This window comes from Marmota flaviventris, chromosome 3, assembly GCF_047511675.1.
Source record: "Marmota flaviventris isolate mMarFla1 chromosome 3, mMarFla1.hap1, whole genome shotgun sequence".
NCBI lineage: Eukaryota > Metazoa > Chordata > Mammalia > Rodentia > Sciuridae > Marmota > Marmota flaviventris.
The window spans coordinates 138,341,440-138,361,179 of record NC_092500.1 but is presented as its reverse complement, the minus strand read 5'-3'; the positions used below and the strand labels follow the sequence as shown (position 1 = coordinate 138,361,179).

The 19,740-nt window shown below is 33.7% G+C and overlaps 1 protein-coding gene across 10 annotated transcripts in view; it reads right to left on the bottom strand.

The window, feature by feature from the left end:
• Positions 1-19,740, bottom strand: part of Pcm1 (pericentriolar material 1) — a 96,613-nt gene that overhangs the window by 34,972 nt on the left and 41,901 nt on the right. For all 10 annotated transcript variants that reach the window (XM_071610438.1, XM_071610441.1, XM_071610439.1 and 7 more), the window contains 10 exons: positions 17,096-17,247; positions 16,819-16,948; positions 15,237-15,377; positions 14,179-14,369; positions 12,369-12,569; positions 10,659-10,881; positions 10,408-10,553; positions 9,744-9,934; positions 6,069-6,240; positions 3,177-3,535 (listed from right to left, as the gene is read on the bottom strand). In XM_071610438.1, coding sequence (XP_071466539.1) covers positions 3,177-3,535; positions 6,069-6,240; positions 9,744-9,934; positions 10,408-10,553; positions 10,659-10,881; positions 12,369-12,569; positions 14,179-14,369; positions 15,237-15,377; positions 16,819-16,948; positions 17,096-17,247 — 1,906 coding nt within the window. The remainder of the gene's footprint in view (positions 1-3,176; positions 3,536-6,068; positions 6,241-9,743; positions 9,935-10,407; positions 10,554-10,658; positions 10,882-12,368; positions 12,570-14,178; positions 14,370-15,236; positions 15,378-16,818; positions 16,949-17,095; positions 17,248-19,740) is intronic.

The window sequence follows — 19,740 nt, the reverse complement described above, 5'->3', positions numbered from 1 at the left end:
ATCACCTCTCTTTTGCTGAGACTGGCTTTGAACTCTGGATCCTCCTGCCTCAGACTCCTAAACTGCTGGGATTACAGGCACGCAACACTGTGCCTGGCTTGCCTAATTCTTTACATCTGTTTAATGTGAGTAATAAGAGAGGGTGGAGGAAAGACATAAAAACATAAATAGAACCCTGAAGTCAGTACATTAACAAGTCTGTTCAATTTTCCAAGAAAAGAAGGAAGAGGTGAAGATATAGACTATGGACCTATTCCCCCTCAAGAATATCAAAACAGGAAACTGGCCTGGTAGAGTGTCACCAAATATCCGATAACTGAAAAATTCAGCAAAGCAGGAAATCACCTTCAGCTCATAAGATTTAAATCTGAACTGAAGCAGAGAAAATGAATTTTATATAATTTGTAAATTCTTGCCTCACAAATAGTTAAAATAATTGCCACCATCTGAATGAAATAAGTGAAGATTTAGCATTCCATTCAATGAAAGAATATCAGTAAGTGCAAAAAATATATATAAACAGTTAAGTCTAGTAAGTTTGGGACAGTAAACTAGCTGTCTCAATTGTCTCAAGATAACAACTTAAGTGCCACTGTGCTGGTCTATTTGTAATATGCTTTTTCCTTTCCGAATTCCTGTTAGCATGCTTCATCCCAATTCTATATTCTACATTCTTATTGTTACTCTGATTTGGAAAGTTTCTCTCTCGTCTGACCCCATTACTACTTTTTTTTAAGATGCAAAAAGCATCCTTTTCTTGTAACTACTGTTGGCCATTTCCTTTCCAAACAGAAAAAAAAAATCAATCAATGACCTATCTCAGCACTTCTCAAGATTTTGTTTTTTAAAAATAATTTTAGTTGTAGATGGACACAATATCTTTATTTTGTTTATTTAGTTTGTTTTGTTGTTGTAGTTTTTTTTTTTTTTTTTTAAATGTGGTGCTGAGGATAGAACCCAGTGCCTCACACATGCTAGGCAAGCATTCTACCACTGAACCACAACTCCAGCTCTACTTCTAGACTTTCATGTGTGTATCTTCACACAGAATACATGGAATCTTGGTAAAATGCATAATTTTACAAAATGTATGATTTTGTTAGTATATGAGTGCCCAAAACCTCCATTTTGATTTATGTTCCCAGATGATGCTGATTTGCTTGTCCATATCTCACATTTTGAATAGCAAGTATTTAGCTGACTAATGTGATTCTGCTACATATTAATCTGACTTTGCTAGATACTATTTGATTCTGTTATTGAATCTTTTATTTTTGTATGTGTGATTAAAGTGGTACTCTCACTAACAGAGGGTCTTGAATGCTTGTTGAACAAATACAAAAGTTTGTTTTGGCAGGCATTTGTAAACTTAAATATGAAGGAAGAAAGCATAAAGATGACAATGTCAACCCCTGCCTTAAAGTTAAAGATTATGTTATATATATATGGAATTGAAATTTCTCAGAATAAAGCTGTTTACAAAAACTCCAAACACATCAATATTTCTAGGCTTAGGGAGACATGGCCCTAAATTGGCAAGGGTTCTCTAAAACTCTGCTACTCAAGGTGTGCTCCACAGATCAACATTGGTAATACCCAAGTCTGTTAGAAAGGCAGACCCCCAGGATCCTTCCAGGCTACGTGAACTAGAATTTGCAATTAAAACAGATTCTGAAGGAGTCTTGTGTGAAACATTAAAGTCTAAGAATCAATGCCCCAAATTTAGCAAGGCCCAGAGCAACTTAGCGAGACACTGTCTCAAACAAATAAAAAATAAAAAAGGGCTGGGGATGCAGCTCTATGGTAAAGTACACTTGAGTTTAATCCCTGTTACCAAAAGAAAGAAATCACTGCCCCAGCACTCTCGAATCCCCTGGCTGAATCAGAGAAAGCTAGAATAAACCATTTTTATGGGAGCAAGGCATTTGGGGAATAAAGTTATATGACTATTCGAAGGGCCTCTCTCAAAATGCCATTATCTGGTGGCACAAAAAGTAATCTTGAAGAAAGCACAGTAGTTGTCTGAATGGTTTCAGCACTGGTTAATATACAAAATAAATCCACTGCTCTTGAACATTTAATTACTAGAAAATTATTTCAAGAATATGATGTGTACACTAAGAAAAATGCCATCCCTGATCAAATTTGCTTGTTTGACCATTAGATAGATTCTTCAATGAGGGAAGGCGTAGGAGCCAAGGATTTCAAGGATGCATGAATTACTAAGACTCCCCCCCCCAAAAAAAAAATTGCAATCATTCTCTTATGTTACATCCATAGGTTTTGCTGGCTTTTTTAAGGGTTCCCATCACCCAAAAATGATTAAGAAGAATGCTACCAAAGTTGATGAGTATATTGTTTTTACTACAAGATTTCCCAGGGATTTTAGTGTATCTGTTTTATGAACTTCCAAGAGAGGGAGTCAGCAGTTATACATAATTTTTTCAAACTTTCCTTATTATAAGCTTAGAATACTTTATTCTGAAGTACCAAATATTATCTCCTTAAACTCAACAACCTCAAAACCACAAACAAAAAGAATCCCTTGCAAATGTGAGGAAGTATCCCTTAGCTATAATATTCCAGATTTTAGTGAATAAAAACTATTTTTAACCTAGTACTTGACTTCAGAAAATTCTCTAAAAAATCTAAGAAAACCTATTTTTTTAAAAAAGGTATATGTAGTAGCACTATGAAGAAAACTTTAGTATGATACTCAAAAGCAAGATTCAATAAAATATCAGTTTGGTTCTTTGTTTGTTCTTGAAGGACTAACAGTGGCTGTTTTAACAGTGGCTTCATTTGTGTGATATTCAAAAATTACAACATAATTATAAGTCCTCATTTCTTTAAATGAAACCATCAAAAATCTAACAAGTTACAAAAAGTGGAATGCTTGGACCAGATGTAACAAAAGACAGAAAAGAGTAAAAACAAAGACATTTTGGGAATTCTTCAGTAACCTAGAAAATTTGGAGAACACCTTTCTGAGTGAGCTCACAGAAACCATATATGCAGAAAACATACTAATGTTTATGAAGCACAAAAAAAAATGTATGATATGTTATAAAATATTTACATTAAACTCTTGGAAAAAAATAATAAAGATAACTAAAAATGACTGTTAGGTTACCAACACTAATGCCAATCAACATTCAACAAATTGCAATACTTACCAATATTTTTAACTCTGCTTTTCAACTGAGTAGAATTCCTCTTTTTACTCTTCGATTTGGGTGTTTTGTCTTTAGATGCCAGGCTGGCTTGTGCAGATGCTTTTCTTGTCTTAAATGTTTTAGTTACTGTTGTTGGATCTACTGGGTCAGGCATACTGCTAAAGCTTTCTAATGATTCTTCATCAAACTGGCGTCTTCTCCTGCTTGTATCTAAGTGATTTTTGCGGTTACTATTTGTAGTTTTCTCTACAGACACTGCAAATCCAGTCTTGATAAATGGTTTTCCTATTTCTCCTTCTTGGTCATACGACCATGGCGTCCTAATGTTTTCTACCTCCTCTTCAGGCTGTTTCTGATTCCTTACCAATGAAAACAAGTATTTAGAAATCACACTATAGATTTATTAACCGAAAACTTCAAAAACTAGTTTACTAAGGAGATTTTGGTGAATAAAATCTTCAACAGGCTATAAAATGTTTTCATTAAATATGCATTATATGGGCAAATACTACATATTATGGATTACTTGAAACTTTAATTTTGGACTCTTCTCACTAAACCATTTTTACTGGCAAAAACTCAAAATCAAAGATCTAGCATTTATAATAGAAAGAAGGAAAGCAAAATTAAGGCAAAATGGGACACAGAAGGAAAAAAAAAAGTTCAGGGAACTAAAAAAGAGCTGTAGCAGAGGGTTCGGGAACATACATGGATCTCTTTTTATCTAAAGAACTTCTAACATAACCAGAATTTATGAAAACAAACTCTGTTTGTCACTAAACTCTGTTCATTAAGTATAGCCTACATCTGTTGGTCTAGTATCATTTCCCAAATTTTATTTGCTGAATGCTGGCATCCCTTAATATTTAAAAGAAATTCACTATTCATCTAAGTTGGGGGAAAAAGGCAAAACAAATTTAATATAGGTATGTAGAATTTCTTAGAAGTTTTAATATGTCAGTGTGCTTTATAAATGTCTTAAGAGTAATAGTGAGCAAGAATTCTACAACATTTTATCATAGAACTTGCATGGACAGCAGTGTTCCAAAGAACAGTTTGGGAGACACTGTCCACAGGGTAATATGTCTAATGTTTACTAACCTAGCAACTTTACAGGAAAAGTTCTCTGACCCTAGCTCAAAACTAAAAATTTTATCTGACTTGTTATCTCTATAGTTATTCAGGGAACCTATGATAGTTGAGATTTTAGGAGATAAGTTCTATCTATTCAGAGGTGGTAAAAATATCTAAAATAAGACATCCAAATCTGTCCTAAAAATATAAATACTTAATACAAAACTAAAATAATTTTAGAATAATTTATATGTATGTGTGTGTATGTGTGTGTGTGTGTGTGTATATATACACACATATATATATATATATATATAAACATTGATAATAATGAAGTAGGGAAATGCATTAGAATGAAGTCCCATTCACTGTGATGGAGATTCATGGCAACAGTGCATTAAACACCGTATTCATTTTTTTTTAAGATGTAGTTGGACACAATACCTTTATTTTATTTATTTATTTGTTTGTTTGTTTGTTTTTATGTGGTGCTGAGGATCGAACCTAGCGTCTCGCACGTGTTAGGCGAGCGCTCTACCGCTGAGCCACAACCCCAGCCTCCCCGCATATTCAGTTTTGATGAAAAAAAAAAATACTTTCACAGAACAACATCAAAGTTAATAGGAAAAAATGGTTAATCCAACTAATAAGAGTCCACAAAGTCCAAGAGATTAATTGTAGGATTCCTAGAGGTGATTACAAAGTCGGGATTCTAATATTTTTTTAGTTAATCAAGTTAAAATAAAATCCCTAAAAGTTCATAACAATTAGTAACAAATGCTAAATTAAAAGGCTGGGACATGTCCAAAAGTATAGCTAAAAGTAAATAGAATGTGAATTTTGGGGGAACAGGAATACTAGAAATTGAATTCAGGGGCACTTTACAATTGAGCTACATCCCTAGCCCTTTTCCTAAATTTTTTATTTCAGGACAATCTCACTAAACGGGTAAGGCTGCCTTCCAACTTGTAAACCTCCTGTCTCTGCCTCTAGAATCACTGGGATTACAGGAGTACATCATACCTTGCCCAGCTACACCACTGCAACTGGCAATGTGAATTTTTTTAAAGGACTTGGACAGCAAATCTTAAGAGATGTTTCTGACAGAATATAAAGTTTTTCCTGAAACTAATAATAAAAACACTGTAAGATTTTCACCAGCTGTATGAAAATAAATTCTGGGGATCAACATTATTATTAAAATATTATTTATGTAGCTATAAAAATGCCTAAAGAAAATGACTATCTTGAGCCAATCTAACTAATCTCTCACACTATTTGTGTCAGAAATTGTACCTGGGAAAAGTATCATGTTAAAAAATAAATATGAGAAAGAGAAAATGAAATCCTAACTAGTGACTGATTCTATTAGTAGTCAATATTATATCTGAATGATCTTTAGAAACTGATTCTAATCAGAGGCTATGAGTCAAATAAATGGACCATCACTTAACAAGTATCCTCCAGTAGTTAACATTACTTTCTAGTCCTAAGTCAATGAACAGTGAACTTTTTTAACATTACAGACAAACAAATCAAGGACAAAACACTATATGGGTCAGGTCATATCCTTCCAAATTAAATCTCACAGAATATCCTGGACCAAAATTCTGAACTACTACTCTTAGACCAGGGTTACCAGCAGATATAATATGCCTAAGAGATATCTAGTAAGGTGTAAAAGTTTCATATTTCCAATACTATCAAACCAAACCATCACAAACATCCTCCTTCATTGTGTTTTCAAATTACACATAACTACATAATTACAAAAGTGAATGCTTCAGCAAATAACAAGTCATGTTCACAATCAAGTACCTCTGCTTTTCTGCTCCAATAGAGGAACTGCTTTCAAAAGGTTTTGGGAAAGCCATATATTCTGTTTTCCCTGAAGAATTCTGGGCTAAAGGTTGCTGCTGTTCAGTGGATGTAGAAATATTCTGAGACAAATCTCCAAAATTAGAAGGAAATAAAGGGCTGAAATTCATACCTAATAAATAAAAGCAATGGGTAAAAGAACAATAAAGAAATGTCTTTAGCTTTAAATGAAATTAAAGACAGCTTTTTTTTTTTTTTTTTAGTTTTCGGCAGACACAACATCTTTATGGTATGTGGTGCTGAGGATCGAACCCAGGCCGCACGCATGCCAGACGAGCACGCTACTGCTTGAGCCACATCCCCAGCCCTAAAGACAGCTTTTAATTAAAGTGCTGCTCAAACCCACTCAAACAGAAAATTATTCATTTAATAAATTAATGTTTATTTATTCAATCACTATTTATACTCAGCCACTGGCATACAAAGATGATTAATAATCCTTACTCCTTAAAGGACTAAAGTTATAAATATTAGTAAATGATATTTATCAAATTATTACAGGATACCAGACCCAACTATAGGCACTTTACATATTATTTCATTTACTGTCCAAAATAACACTATGAAATTGATACTATACTCATTTTGCCATGAGAAAAAAAGGCTTAGAGATCAAACGTCTAATAAGAAGAGATGGTTAGATCTCAGGTATGCAAGAATCTAAAGTTTATATTTTTTCCCACCCTAATTAGGCAAGCAAAATATCATTACATACTTACCAAACAGTGCTTCCAGGTCCCTGCATAGGGCTATTTAATAACCTGGAGAGGAGGGCTTCACAAAACTGAACCCGTTTATACAGAACGAACAATTATTGTACATGGTGTTGGCATAGGTATAAAGAGTATTACAGTGAAAAGGAAGAGAATGAGCAACTTCTCATTCATCACTTAAAAGTCTACTCAATGTTTGCTGTCAATATTCACAATCTAGAACTAAAAAAGCTTGTTCAATTTTTTAATGCCACCATCTTGAAAATCCTGTTAAGAATATATACTGTGATACATAAACATAATATGTTCACAAAGCTCTCCCAACTTTTTTCCTCCTCCTACATTCACTTGTAAACAACAACTCTCCTTTATGATTCATTTCATTTAACTAGTCACTTAACTTATTCATTGTATTTCTAAAGTCTTTTCATTTTTCTTTACCACTACTAGCAATGCCTTAGATCAGGTTGTCATTCTTTCCCTAATATTACTGCTAAAGTCTTTTATTTACCAGCTCCTCCTTCCTTTTCAATCCTCCCACACTATCACCAGTATAATATTTCTAAAATATAAATCTCACATCTGCTCAGAGTCCTTCAATGGCCTCCTCTTCTCTACAGTGTAGTCAAAGTGTTTTTGCCAATTACAAAAGGCTTCTGTCCTACCTACTAGTCACACTTAACAACCTCTAAATTTCCTAAATGATATGTTATTTCATTGCTTTGTTACTCTAAGTGGCTCCATTCATTAGAAAGTCCTTTCCTTTCTAATCTCTCTGGTAATAAATTTTATTCAAAAACTAATTTGCCCAAGCATTCGCACAATAGCTACATCACTCATGGCACTGCACTAGAAGCATTTGTTAACATTCTTAGCTTCCTCAATAGATTCTTAATTCCTGAAAGGATTTATCTCCTTTGACTCCCAATAACTGAATGAAAGCCTAAGAGAAATGCACTTACCAACAAGATATGGTGCTTCTATAGAAGTATACTATGTTAATCATCTTTACTCTCCTAATGCTTTACATAGTGCTTGCTATAGAACAGCCACTAAATAGATTTTCTCCCTTTCTAAATAGCTGAAGCAATCATTCATTAGTAATTTACTTAGTTTTGTTAGCAACTATATTATTAAGTTTTCATTATAAGAAACAAAGTAGAAAAAAAGTTTCTAACTTGCCTTGCAAACATTTCCTACCATTTCAAAATAGAATGTTAAAAATCTATGCAATATCACAATACCAGACCTTAAACTATATTACAGAGCCATAGTAATAAAAACAGCATGACACTGGCACTAAGAGATACACATCTACCAATGGTACAGAATAGAAGACACAGAGACAAACCCACATAAACACAGTTATCGCATCCTGGACCATGGCACCAAAAACATTAATTGGAGAAAAGATAGACTCTTCAGCAAATGGTGCTGGGAAAACTGGAAATCCATATGTAACAAAATGAAATTAAACCCCTATCTCTCACTCTACATAAAACTCAAAGTGGATCAAAGACATAGGCATTAAAACAGAGACCCTATACCTAACAGAAGAAAAAGCAGGCCCAAATTCTGTACCATTTTGGCTTAGAAACTGATTTCCTTAACAAGAGTTCTAAAGTGCAAGAAGTAAAATCAAAAATCAATAAATAGGATAGATTCAAACTAAAAAGCTTCTTCTCAGCAAAGGAAAGAATCATGAAGACAAAGCCTACAGAATGGGAGAAAATCTTTACCTCACACACCTCAGATAGAGCATTAACCTTCAGGGTATATAAAGAATGCAAAAAACTCAATACCAAAACCCCAAATAACCTAATCAATAAATGGGCTAAGGAACTGAAGAGACACTTCGCAGAAGAAGAAATACAATCAAACAACAAATATATGAAAAAATGTTCAGCATCTCTAGCAATTAGAGAAATGCAAATCAAAACTACTCTAAGATTTCATCCCACTCTAGTCAGAATGGCAATTATCAAGAATATAAACAAGGGGTTGAAGTTGTGGCTCAGTGGTAGATCACTTGCCTAGCATGTGTGAGGCACTGGATTCGATCCTCAGCACCACATTAAAAATAAAATACAGGTATTGTGTTCACATACAACTAAAAAATATATTTAAAAAAAAAAGAATACAAACAATAATAAGTGTTGGCAAGGATGTAGGAGAAAAGGTACACTCATTCATCACTGGTGGGACTGCAAATTGGTGCACCTACTCTGGAAAGCAGTATGGAGATTCCTCAGAAAACTTGGAATGGAACCACCATTTGACCCAGCTATCTCACTCCTCGATTTGTACTCAAATGACTGAAAATCAGCATATTACAGAGACACAGCCACATCAATGTTTATAGCAGCTCAATCCACAATACCAAGCAAGTATGCAACCAACCTAGATGCCCTTCAACAAAATGGATAAATAAAATGCGGTATATATACACCATGGAATATTACTCAGCCTTAAAGAAGAATGACTTATGGCATTTGCAGGTGAATGGATGGAGCTGGAGAATATCATGCTAAGCAAAACAAGCCAATCCCAAGAAACCAAAGGCTGGATATTTTCTCTGATATGTGGATGCTAATTCATAATAAGAGGGGGCTAACAAAAAATAGAGGTACTTTGTATTAGGAAGAGGGGAGTGAAGGGAGGGGAGGAGTTATGGGGGTAGAAAAGACAGTAGAACGAATCAGATATTATTACCCTATGTACATAACTGGTGTGATTCTACAACATGTATAACCAGAAGAATGAGAAGTCATACTTCATTTATGTATGATGTATCAAAATGCATTCTACTGTCATGTATAATTAATTAGAACGAATTTTAAAAAATCCATGCAACAAATTATAATATCAAAAAAATTTTTTTCTTTCAGTTTCAGTCACCTACCTGGTGCAAATGATGGAAAATTAGTAAATCCAGGCAGATTAAATAGATTTACAGGTTGTGTTGGAAAGCTGAAAGGACAAAATAAACTGGGAGATGAAGGGTGTGACGCACTACTTCCTCTTTCCTTGCTTCCAGATTTTTCTGGATGCTGATTTTGTTGGCGCATAAGTTCATTCAGCATTTGTTTCAACCTACAAAAATTTAAGAAGTCAGTAATTTTAAAACAAGCTATATTATCATCTATAAAGTATATTCAGGAAGATTATATGTAAGAAATAATTCAACAGCATGCAGGACTGTTCTGGTCCTACAACAAATAAATGCTTGCTCTGCTAGCCTTTGGAACAAGAACTGAAGGCAGTGTCTCCTGTCAGACAGCAAGTACAAGTAAATTTTTTTTGTTTATAGCTTCATTACTGGCATAACTTACACACTACAATTCACCCAATGTTAAGTATACAATTCAATAATTCAGAATTTTACAAACAAAAGTCCACAATTTCAATATGGAACAATAGAGGAATCACTGCTTATCCATTTCTCAGGTGGTTGAGAATGTGTTAATATATATTTGGTTCATGCCCTTTCTTCCTAGCAGATAACTATAACACTCTCACACAATTTTGGCACTCAAAATTGTCCACATTTCTAAGTAATCAATTACCTCTGAACATTATTCTGTTGCCATGTTAGCTGTGTGTAGCACTGGTTCAACTGGTGCATTATGAGGTGTACCTGAGGAGATGCAACATTGCTTGGCATAACACTGTAAGGACCTGTGAGAAGAGTTTGCAGCAGACAAGACAGAGTCTATTGAAAAAAAAAAATTGGTAACAGTTACTGATGAGTTGAGGAAAATTTGTATTACTTCGAAAATAATACAAATAAGATACTTATTTTTGTAGTAAACTTTACCTGCTGGTCTTGCATCAAAGTCTGACAAATATTGACACTGAAGTCAAGTTGTTTCTTAAGCTGGTTAATTTGTTCTTGCCATTGTTCTTTCTCTTCTACATAAGAGAGCTCTGATACCCACCGAAGGTTTTCTTGCCGTTGCATGCTGATATTCTGTTGTTGTCTTGTCTTGGCTAATGGGCGATAATTTCCATCTGCCGAAAAAGGGCGATTGTTCTTCCACCTAACATAGAATTTAAAGCCTTAAGTTATCACATATAATAATTCGGTTTTTAAACTACAGCCATAAACCTGATATCCTAGTCTCTAAGCAAATATTCTCGTGAAGTTCAAAGGACTTATAAAATATAAAAAATAGAGGGGAAAACCTGCAATTTTCTAGTTTTAAACCATTTTTAAAAACTGCTTCCCTGTCTTTTTCCTTCATGTCTTTACACAGAAGAGCCCATTTATTTCTGTATTCTTCTGTCAAATGAAAACACTGACTATACTACAATCTTCCATTCCTCATGCTTTAAGTTTAACCACACACATTCCATTAAGTGGAACTATTCTATCTAACCATCTTTTATTCATGAAAAAATTGTTTTCACTGTTATAAATCAAAATGCAGTTAATATTTAAAAAAAATTTCTTTGAGATGGAGTCTTGAGCCCAGGTCGGTCCTGAACTAGGCTCAAGTGATCCTCTCCTTAGCCTCCTGAATAGTTAAAAACTATAGACAGTGTGCCCCCAGGTCCACAATGCAATTAATATCTTTGATGACACATCTTTTCACTATCCATCATTTTTCATTTTTGCTTAATTCCCCAAAACAGTAGCAAAAATGAAAACTTTTGTATGAATCTTGACACAGTCTAGCTGGGACCAGCAACACCTGTGATATATTAATAAAAGCAGTCTCTGTCCCTGGTTTTTAGCATAACACTCTAAAAACCCTTGACATCTCCTGAGTGGTAGAATGTCTCTTGTTATTCATAATAAGCCCATTGCAACCATACCTGAGTTTATACTAATGAAGTAACTATTGGAAGGCCCTATATATCTTCATGATGGAGAAGGGAGTTGTCACTAGAAAAACCAACCAGTCCATTTAGAGGGTTATAATTTTCAGTCTCATCCCCTGAACTCCAGAGGAGACAAAGAGGCCAGAGCTTGCATTTAATCAACAATGGTTTTATTGATCACACCTATGCAATGAAATGCCCATAAAACCCCTAAACAATGTAGTTCAGAAAGCTTCTAGGTTGGTGAGCACATCAAGGTGTAGGAAAGTGGTATAGCAAGAGGACACAGAAGATCTGCACACCTCCTCACCCCATACACTGCTTTATGCATTTCTTTCACTTGATGGTACTTGAATCGTACTTATAATTGGTAAATATAAGTAAGTGTTTTCCTGCGTTCTGTGAGTTGCTCTTACAAATTATCAACTGAAAGAAGGGTTGTGGGAACTCTCAAATTTGTAGCCATGTTAGACAGAAGTACAATTATCCTAGGGACTAAGCATTTACATCTGAAATGAGGATACTCTTGTGGAAATGAACTCCTTTACTTATGAGGTCTATACTAACTCTTGTATAGAGTGCTATAAATGTGCTACAAATGAATTTTAAGATACTGAGCTAGTTTGGAGAATTGTATAATTCCGTGGTGTCAAAAACCCGAGATACTTAAAATCAAGCAAAAAACTAAAACAAACAAACAAACCTATTTTTAGATTCCTTTGCATTATAGGAATTGTGATTCACACTATTAGGAGGATACATAGAAAAATTATCATTAGAACTGGCATCTTGCTCTTCTTCCTCTTCTTCATCTGTCCGAACAATTCCTTCAGAAAGGTAACCATCTTCATCTCCTTCTTCATCTAAGGCACACTGAGTAGAACCTCCCCAAGTTGCCATTGTTCTAGTGATTAAGAGACATAAAACAGTTTCCATTCTGAAAGTAAGCTAAATACTTTATGCACCAGACCTAATATCAAACATATATATATATATAACACACACATTTAATCGTAACTCTATAAGATAAATGGTACTCTCCTAATTATTGCTATACAGATTAGTTTGCCTTCCATCAAACAATTCTTTAATTGAATTGAAATAGTAATTACCTCCCCAGGAACTTTTTTTTTTGCAGTACTGGGGATTAAACCCCGAGGCACTCTACCACTGAGCTATAATCCTAACCTTTTTTATTTATTTATTTATTTTTACCTTTTTTATTTTTTGAGAAAAGATCATGCTAAATTGCTAAAACCAGCCCTAGCACTTGCAATTCTCCTGCTTCAGCCTCCAGAGTATATGGGATTACTGGCATGCGCCACTGCACCTGGCCCTTAGGACTTTTTTCCTTAACTAAACCTCCCTCAACTTTTCCTTGACTGACAATTCTCTACTTAAGTGTTATCCAAAAGAATTTTCTGCTCAGTTGGTAGAATGCTTGCCTCCCATGCACAAGGCCCTGGGTTTAATCCCAGAACCACAAAAACAAATAAACAATCAAAACAACTTTTTGCAATAGTGATAATGATTGATACCTGTGCTGCACTACACAGCGGATGCTAGGTACACATAGCTACTGGCACTTAAAATGTGGTTGATAGGAAATAAAAATTTTCACTTCATTTTAATTTAAAGAGCCACCAATATCTATGGGCTGCTGTTTTAGGATGTACAACTTTAGTCCAGGAATGTAGCACAGTGGTAAAGCTTGTGCTCTGCAGGCATAGGGCCTTGGATTTAATATCCAGCATCATAACAACAACAACAACAAAAAAAAACAATATACAACTCTAGACCAATGGTTCTGCTCATAAAAACTATCTGAAGAAAGCTGTAAAAGAACAAATGTGTAATTACCAGAAAAGAATACTGATAATATAGTTTGATCAATAAAACACAGAATAAAACTCCAAAAATAGGATAAGTTCTAAGAGGAAGATAGTACAATGTCGTAGAAATGTTTTCTAAGGATAGGAAAATGTAAAGTTGCAAAAAATCTGGATTTCTAAAATTAAGATATAAATATTACTATATAGCAACTAACTGGTCTTATAGATAACCAACTCTTTGTGAAATATTCTAAATATGGAAATGGTGAACTTAAATCCTAAAATCTAAAATGTTTTGTATAATAAAATGTTTTAAGATCCTCAAGATTCTTACAAATAGAAGATGTTCAATTTAAGTAAAAAACTGATTTTTTCCCCTGGTCTGTTAGAAAAACAAGACACCAAGCATTTTCTTTTTATAGGCTTAAAACTTTAAGAAAATAAGATTTATAGACATTAGAAAATCTGTTATCACCATTTATCACATGCCATAATAATTTGAGAAAGCTGATTTTAAAAAGGCAAATGGCTGGATTCAGTCAAATTGAGTCACAAAGGTGATACCTAAAACACTAGCCTCAATGAAATAGCAGATTTATGCTGTCGTATCAAGGGGGAAAAACAAACTGCTTTGCCTAAAGTTTGACATTATTTAAAAAGTGATTTAAACTACTCTCTTACTTTTCTGTTCTACTTTGTTGAGGAGTACACAGGTTCTCAGATCCATCACTTCTCAATGACACGGCCAATGGAGACGTAGTTTCAGCTAGACCTTGTCTCCTCTGATGTTCAGCCATTAGAGCTTCAAGCTGCTTTCTTCTCTGTCGAAGCTCTTCCCTTAATATTTCATGTCTTCGCATGTCTGACCACAACTATTATTTTAAAAATCAGAGTCAAGTAAATATTTGGATTTGCTGTAGCCTTAAAGAATATTGTTGGTACTACAGAACTTTCTATTTTCACTCTATCCTTTTGATGATAAGATTTCTTTGAAGGTTAAAATAATATTTTAGTGATGATTAAGAAAATATTAGGTAATCTTTAATTGTTAATGAAAATAAGCAGCACTCAAACTTCAGGAACTATTTGAGAAAAGACACAATATTATCTACAAATTATATATATATGTAGTGCTAAGTGATTAGTCTTTCCAATTGAAACAATTAGTGTCTGCTGTAACTAAACTCTTATATGTAATTCTGCTAAGTATTTGCTAATAAAGAGCATGATTATTTTGAAACAATGCCAGCATAATTATTTTTTGTAAAAAAAAAATGTTTTACTCCACGGCTGGGGTTGTATCTCAGCTTGCCTAGCATGTATGAGGCACTGGGTTCAATTCTCAACACCGCATATAATAAAATAAAGAGGGGCTGGGGTTGTGGCTCAGTAGTAGAATGCTCACCTAGCACATGCAAGGCCCTAGGTTCGATCCTCAGCACCACATAAAAATAAATAAAATAAAGGTACTGTATTCAACTACAACTAAAAATAAATAAATAAATAGATAGATAAAAGTCCATTGATTAAAAAAAATAAATAAAAAAATAAGAGGTTTATTCCAAGTAGAAGACACAAAACACAAAACATGTTTCAAGTAGAATACTGCCAGCATGTGTAAAGCCTTACATTCAATCCAACAACTGCTAAAACAAAACACCCTATGTTTCACAGATACTGTTCTCCATCTTATGATGTGTCTTAAGACCAACTCAGGAAATATAATGAGTTTACCATACCTCATTATCTACTACTGAAGAATCTTCAGGTTCAAAAACAGATTTGCTTGTATTGGTCTCATTTTCATTAGTGGTTGGGGTTGAAGTAACAGCTGGTATGTATTTTTTTGTGGGACAATTACCCACAGTAGTGGCTGACAGCTAAAAAAGAATTGGCAAAACTATTATGAGGTATTAAAGTAATAATATTATTTTCATAAAAGTAGTTAGTATACTTCTTCTCTGGATCTTTAGTGACATGTTTAATCTGTTATTACTAGACCCCCAAATGCCATCATCATCTGAAAATAACATATAAAAACATAGGCTAAAGTTGAAAAGTAATACTCAGGAACAACAAAAGCAATAGAAATCAAAATTCTGTATTCCTAACCTAACACTGTCACATATTCCTCTGGATATTATTTAGATTGGGGATAAAGAACAAAAGGATTAGATAATGTAGAAAAGGTAAGAGTTTTGAAAATAAATGATTTTATCAGAAACATATATGCTTTGGTATGTTTCCCTTTCTTCAAAAACAAAATATAGGGGCTGGGGTTGTGGCTCTAAGGTAGAGCACTTGCCTAGCATGTGTGGAGGAACTTGGTTCGATCCTCAGCACCACATAAAAAATAAAATAAAGTTATTGTGTCAACCTACAACTAAAAAATTAATGTTTTTTATATATATATATATATATATATATATATATATATATATATATATAGCTAAAAATAAAGCTAACCAATAAATTTTATGAAAATCTCAGAAAAGAATTATTATACCATTCTCATATCAATCCTATACCTGATTATCTGACATGACCAAATATAGCTTATTTTCTGTTCAAACTGAAAGACCCATACTATACAGTACTATTTAATAAACAAAAGCATATATATTTTATTTTCACAGAAAACTTATAATAAGGACAGATGCAGTGGCACATGCCTATAAAATCCCAGCAGCTGAAGAGGCTGAGGCAGGAGAATTACAAGTTCAAACCTAGCCTCTCAGCAACTTAACAAGGCCCTAAGCAACTTAGTGAGACCCTATTTCAAAATAAAATATAAAAAAGGACTGAAGATGTGGGTCAGTGGTTAAGTGCTCCTAAGTTCAATCCCTGGTACTGGAAAAGAAAACTTATAATGATTTAAAACCTTTATTATATAATCCTAGGCCAATAAAATATGAAAATACTGGTTTATAACTGCAAAGTTCAAACCAGAATATTTTAATATAATAAACACTTAGAAGTAGTCATGTTCTGAATCAATGGCTTATCAGCCCAGTAAGAATAAAAATGATTAATTCCCATGATTTCATAGTATATCCCCAGCCCATTATTTCATCAATTTCATTAATCCCCAAATTAGTAGATATAAATCTGACACATCAGTACTAGAAAAAGGCAAAGAACATTATCAACTGACATTAGTTTTTTTTGGTTGTTGTTTTGTTTTTCCAATACTGGGGATTGAGCACAGGGCCTAGCGCTTGGTAGGCAAGCATTCCACCACTGAGCTACATTCCATCCCTAAACTTTAGGTTTTGAACACCTCTTTGCCTAAGCAAACTGAAAGAAATAATTCTTAATTACCTGCAGGTCAGGACATGCCTTTTGCAAAGCTTGAATTTTCTCTTGAATCTCAATCAGTTTCTTTCTTTCTTCCTGCAATTGTTTTAGCTCTCGCTGTTGTTGCTGTAGTTTAGCCTCATAAAATTTCTCTCTATAATTAAATTGACATTTTATTTGTAGACTCCCAATAAAATTTGATGACAACATTAAGCAAAATAAAACAAAATACCTAGCCAAGAACTTTCTCTGTTAACAAGCACTAGATTTTTACTAAGTAAAAGCCAAAAGTTTTGCATACCTTGCCTTTTCGTTTCCACCAGTATCTTTCTGTGTTTTGTTAGCATTTCCTCTAGTATTATTTGAATTTTGTTTAGTGTCTTCTTCTGCTGGGTAGAAGTCATCCAAATTTGATGTATTGGCAGAAGTAACCCCTTGAGCTGCATCATCATCCTAAATAGCACAATTATATTAAAACATATCTTAGATATCTCTTAATATCTAGAGACATTATTAGATTCACACCTTACCAAATGCACTAGATCATAAAATTTTACATAACACAAATTAATGCAATAGAGAAAACATAATAATTTTTATAGAAAACTGAAGTTCATTCTCAACCAATGGTGAGGAATGAATTCTAAGACTAAATGAACACATTCAAAATATGGGTTACCAACTACTCAGTTGCTACGGTTTAAGTGTCTCCCCCAAGGGTTCAAGTACTGAAATTTAATCCCCACTATAAAGTATGTGAGAGTGAATACTAATCTCACTTTAGTGTTGAGAAGTGATTAGAATTAGATAGAGTTGCCAGGTAAAATCCCAATAACTAAATATTGGTGGGTTTATAGGAAAGGTGGAAAGACCAAAAGACACACATATGTGTTCCCTGTCACTTGCTATGTAACACTATGAATTGCCTACAGATTCTGTCAGCCAAAAGGCAACCATCAGATATGGGCTCTTAAACCTTCAGAACTATGAGCGAAATAAATCTATTTATTTCTATAAAGTTACCCAGCCTCAGGTATATCTATATAGTAACACAAGAGTAAGACAACCTAGTAATAACCAAAATTCTATTTTTTTTTTGTACCAGGGATTTAACCCAGGGGCACTTAAGCACTGAGCCACATTCCCAGGCCTTTTTAAATATTTTTTTTTAATTTAGAGACAAGGTCTCATTGAGTTGCTTAGGACCTCACTAAGTTGCTGAGGCTGGCTTTTAACTTGCAATCCTCCGGCCTCAGCCTCTTGAGCTGCTGGGATTACAGGTGTGCGCCAACAACTTGTCTTTTCTCATCTTGAGCAACTATTACTAGGAAGATATGAACTTTATGTTTTTTTCCAGTAATTATGATGTTTGAGATAGGATATTCTCACTATATTTGTATTTACTAAAGAGGAAAGAGAGAAAATGGGGTAATTTTTAAAGAGGGTCAGTGACAATGAATTTTGATTGTTTGAAATTGTTACTATAAAAATTTATCTATTATCAAGAGTGCCCAGCTCCACTGGTAATTTTTTTCTCCTCTTCATGTTCTGCAGAAAGCTAATCTTTGATACCCCTCAGCAACTTTGCATCAATCTAAACACTAACATAACCTATTAGTGATATTGATAGGAAGATGGAAAGAAACTGTACTGTAACTTCAGAAAAGGAGAAGCTGGATCACAAAGTATTTTTACAGAATAAAAAGTAGACAAACTAAAGCATGAGAAATAATGCAAAACAGAGCTTCCTGAAATTTCAGATGGTAGTATGAGGGTGCCTAAACAACTGAAATGATATGAACTACAGCATTAAAATAAAGCTGAAAAATTAACACACATTTTAATATACAATGCATCATAGACTGGAAAACAAAAGATAACAATTTCTGGAGGCTTACTGATACATTAGGCTTCATTAAGGCCTTACTCTAAGTTGTCCAGGATTTTAAATCAGAAAGACTAACAGTTTATATAAACATAATAACTATGTATGTTTAAACCTTCTCCTGTGTCCCTGAGAACCAGGATATAAATACAGGTATAAGAAAAAGAGTACTACATTCAACATGAAAAAAGACTAAAAACTATTAACGTTAGATATAAAATGTTGGAAGTTTTAGATAACTCCTGTAAGAGCTCTCTTTCAGGAAGGGGCATTTAATCCTTCTGGTCTGCAGTTTTCTTATTTCTCATATATGTATTTCAAGTCTTAGAAAACTCCCTACAACAAGAATTCCATTCAATATAAGCCTGAAATTAAGCCATATAAGCCACCAAGTTATTCCTCAGTTCTTATCTACTATTTCCATACTTTTAAAGAAAACAATCTTAGAAAAAAATGGAAAATTAGCAAATGCAATATCTGAAATAGCATAACCCATTATTAGTATTTATTTTAGAAGTTTTTTAAAGTTTTTTTTCAAATGGCAATATAGTCATATAATGAACTTCAAAAAGTAAGACATTTAGAAAAGTCTCATTTACAGCATTGTCTTCCAATTGATTCCATTCTCCATAGGCAATTGATATTATCAATTTGATTATACAAGCAAAAATAAATATACGTATGAATGTATACCTCCATATGTTTGCATACATGTTTACATGTGTTCCTGCACCCTCTTTTCCTCCACAGCTCTTCTTATAATAGGGAAAATCAAAAAAAGGCCAAGCCAATGCTACTAATGCTTAAATAAGCCACAGCATATAAAGATAATAAAATGTCATCAAAGGTATGGGGAAAAGGACTCAATCAAACATCACTACTCTGGAAAGCAATTAAACAGTATCCATTAAAGTTAAAATGTACATAAATGAGGCCACAGTAATTCAAATTTTTCATATCTACTTTAGAAAAACATAAACACAAAGAGACTTATAAAAAATGTTAAAGCTAGGAGCAGTGGCACATATCTCTTTTAATCCCAGCTATTCCAGTGGCTGAGG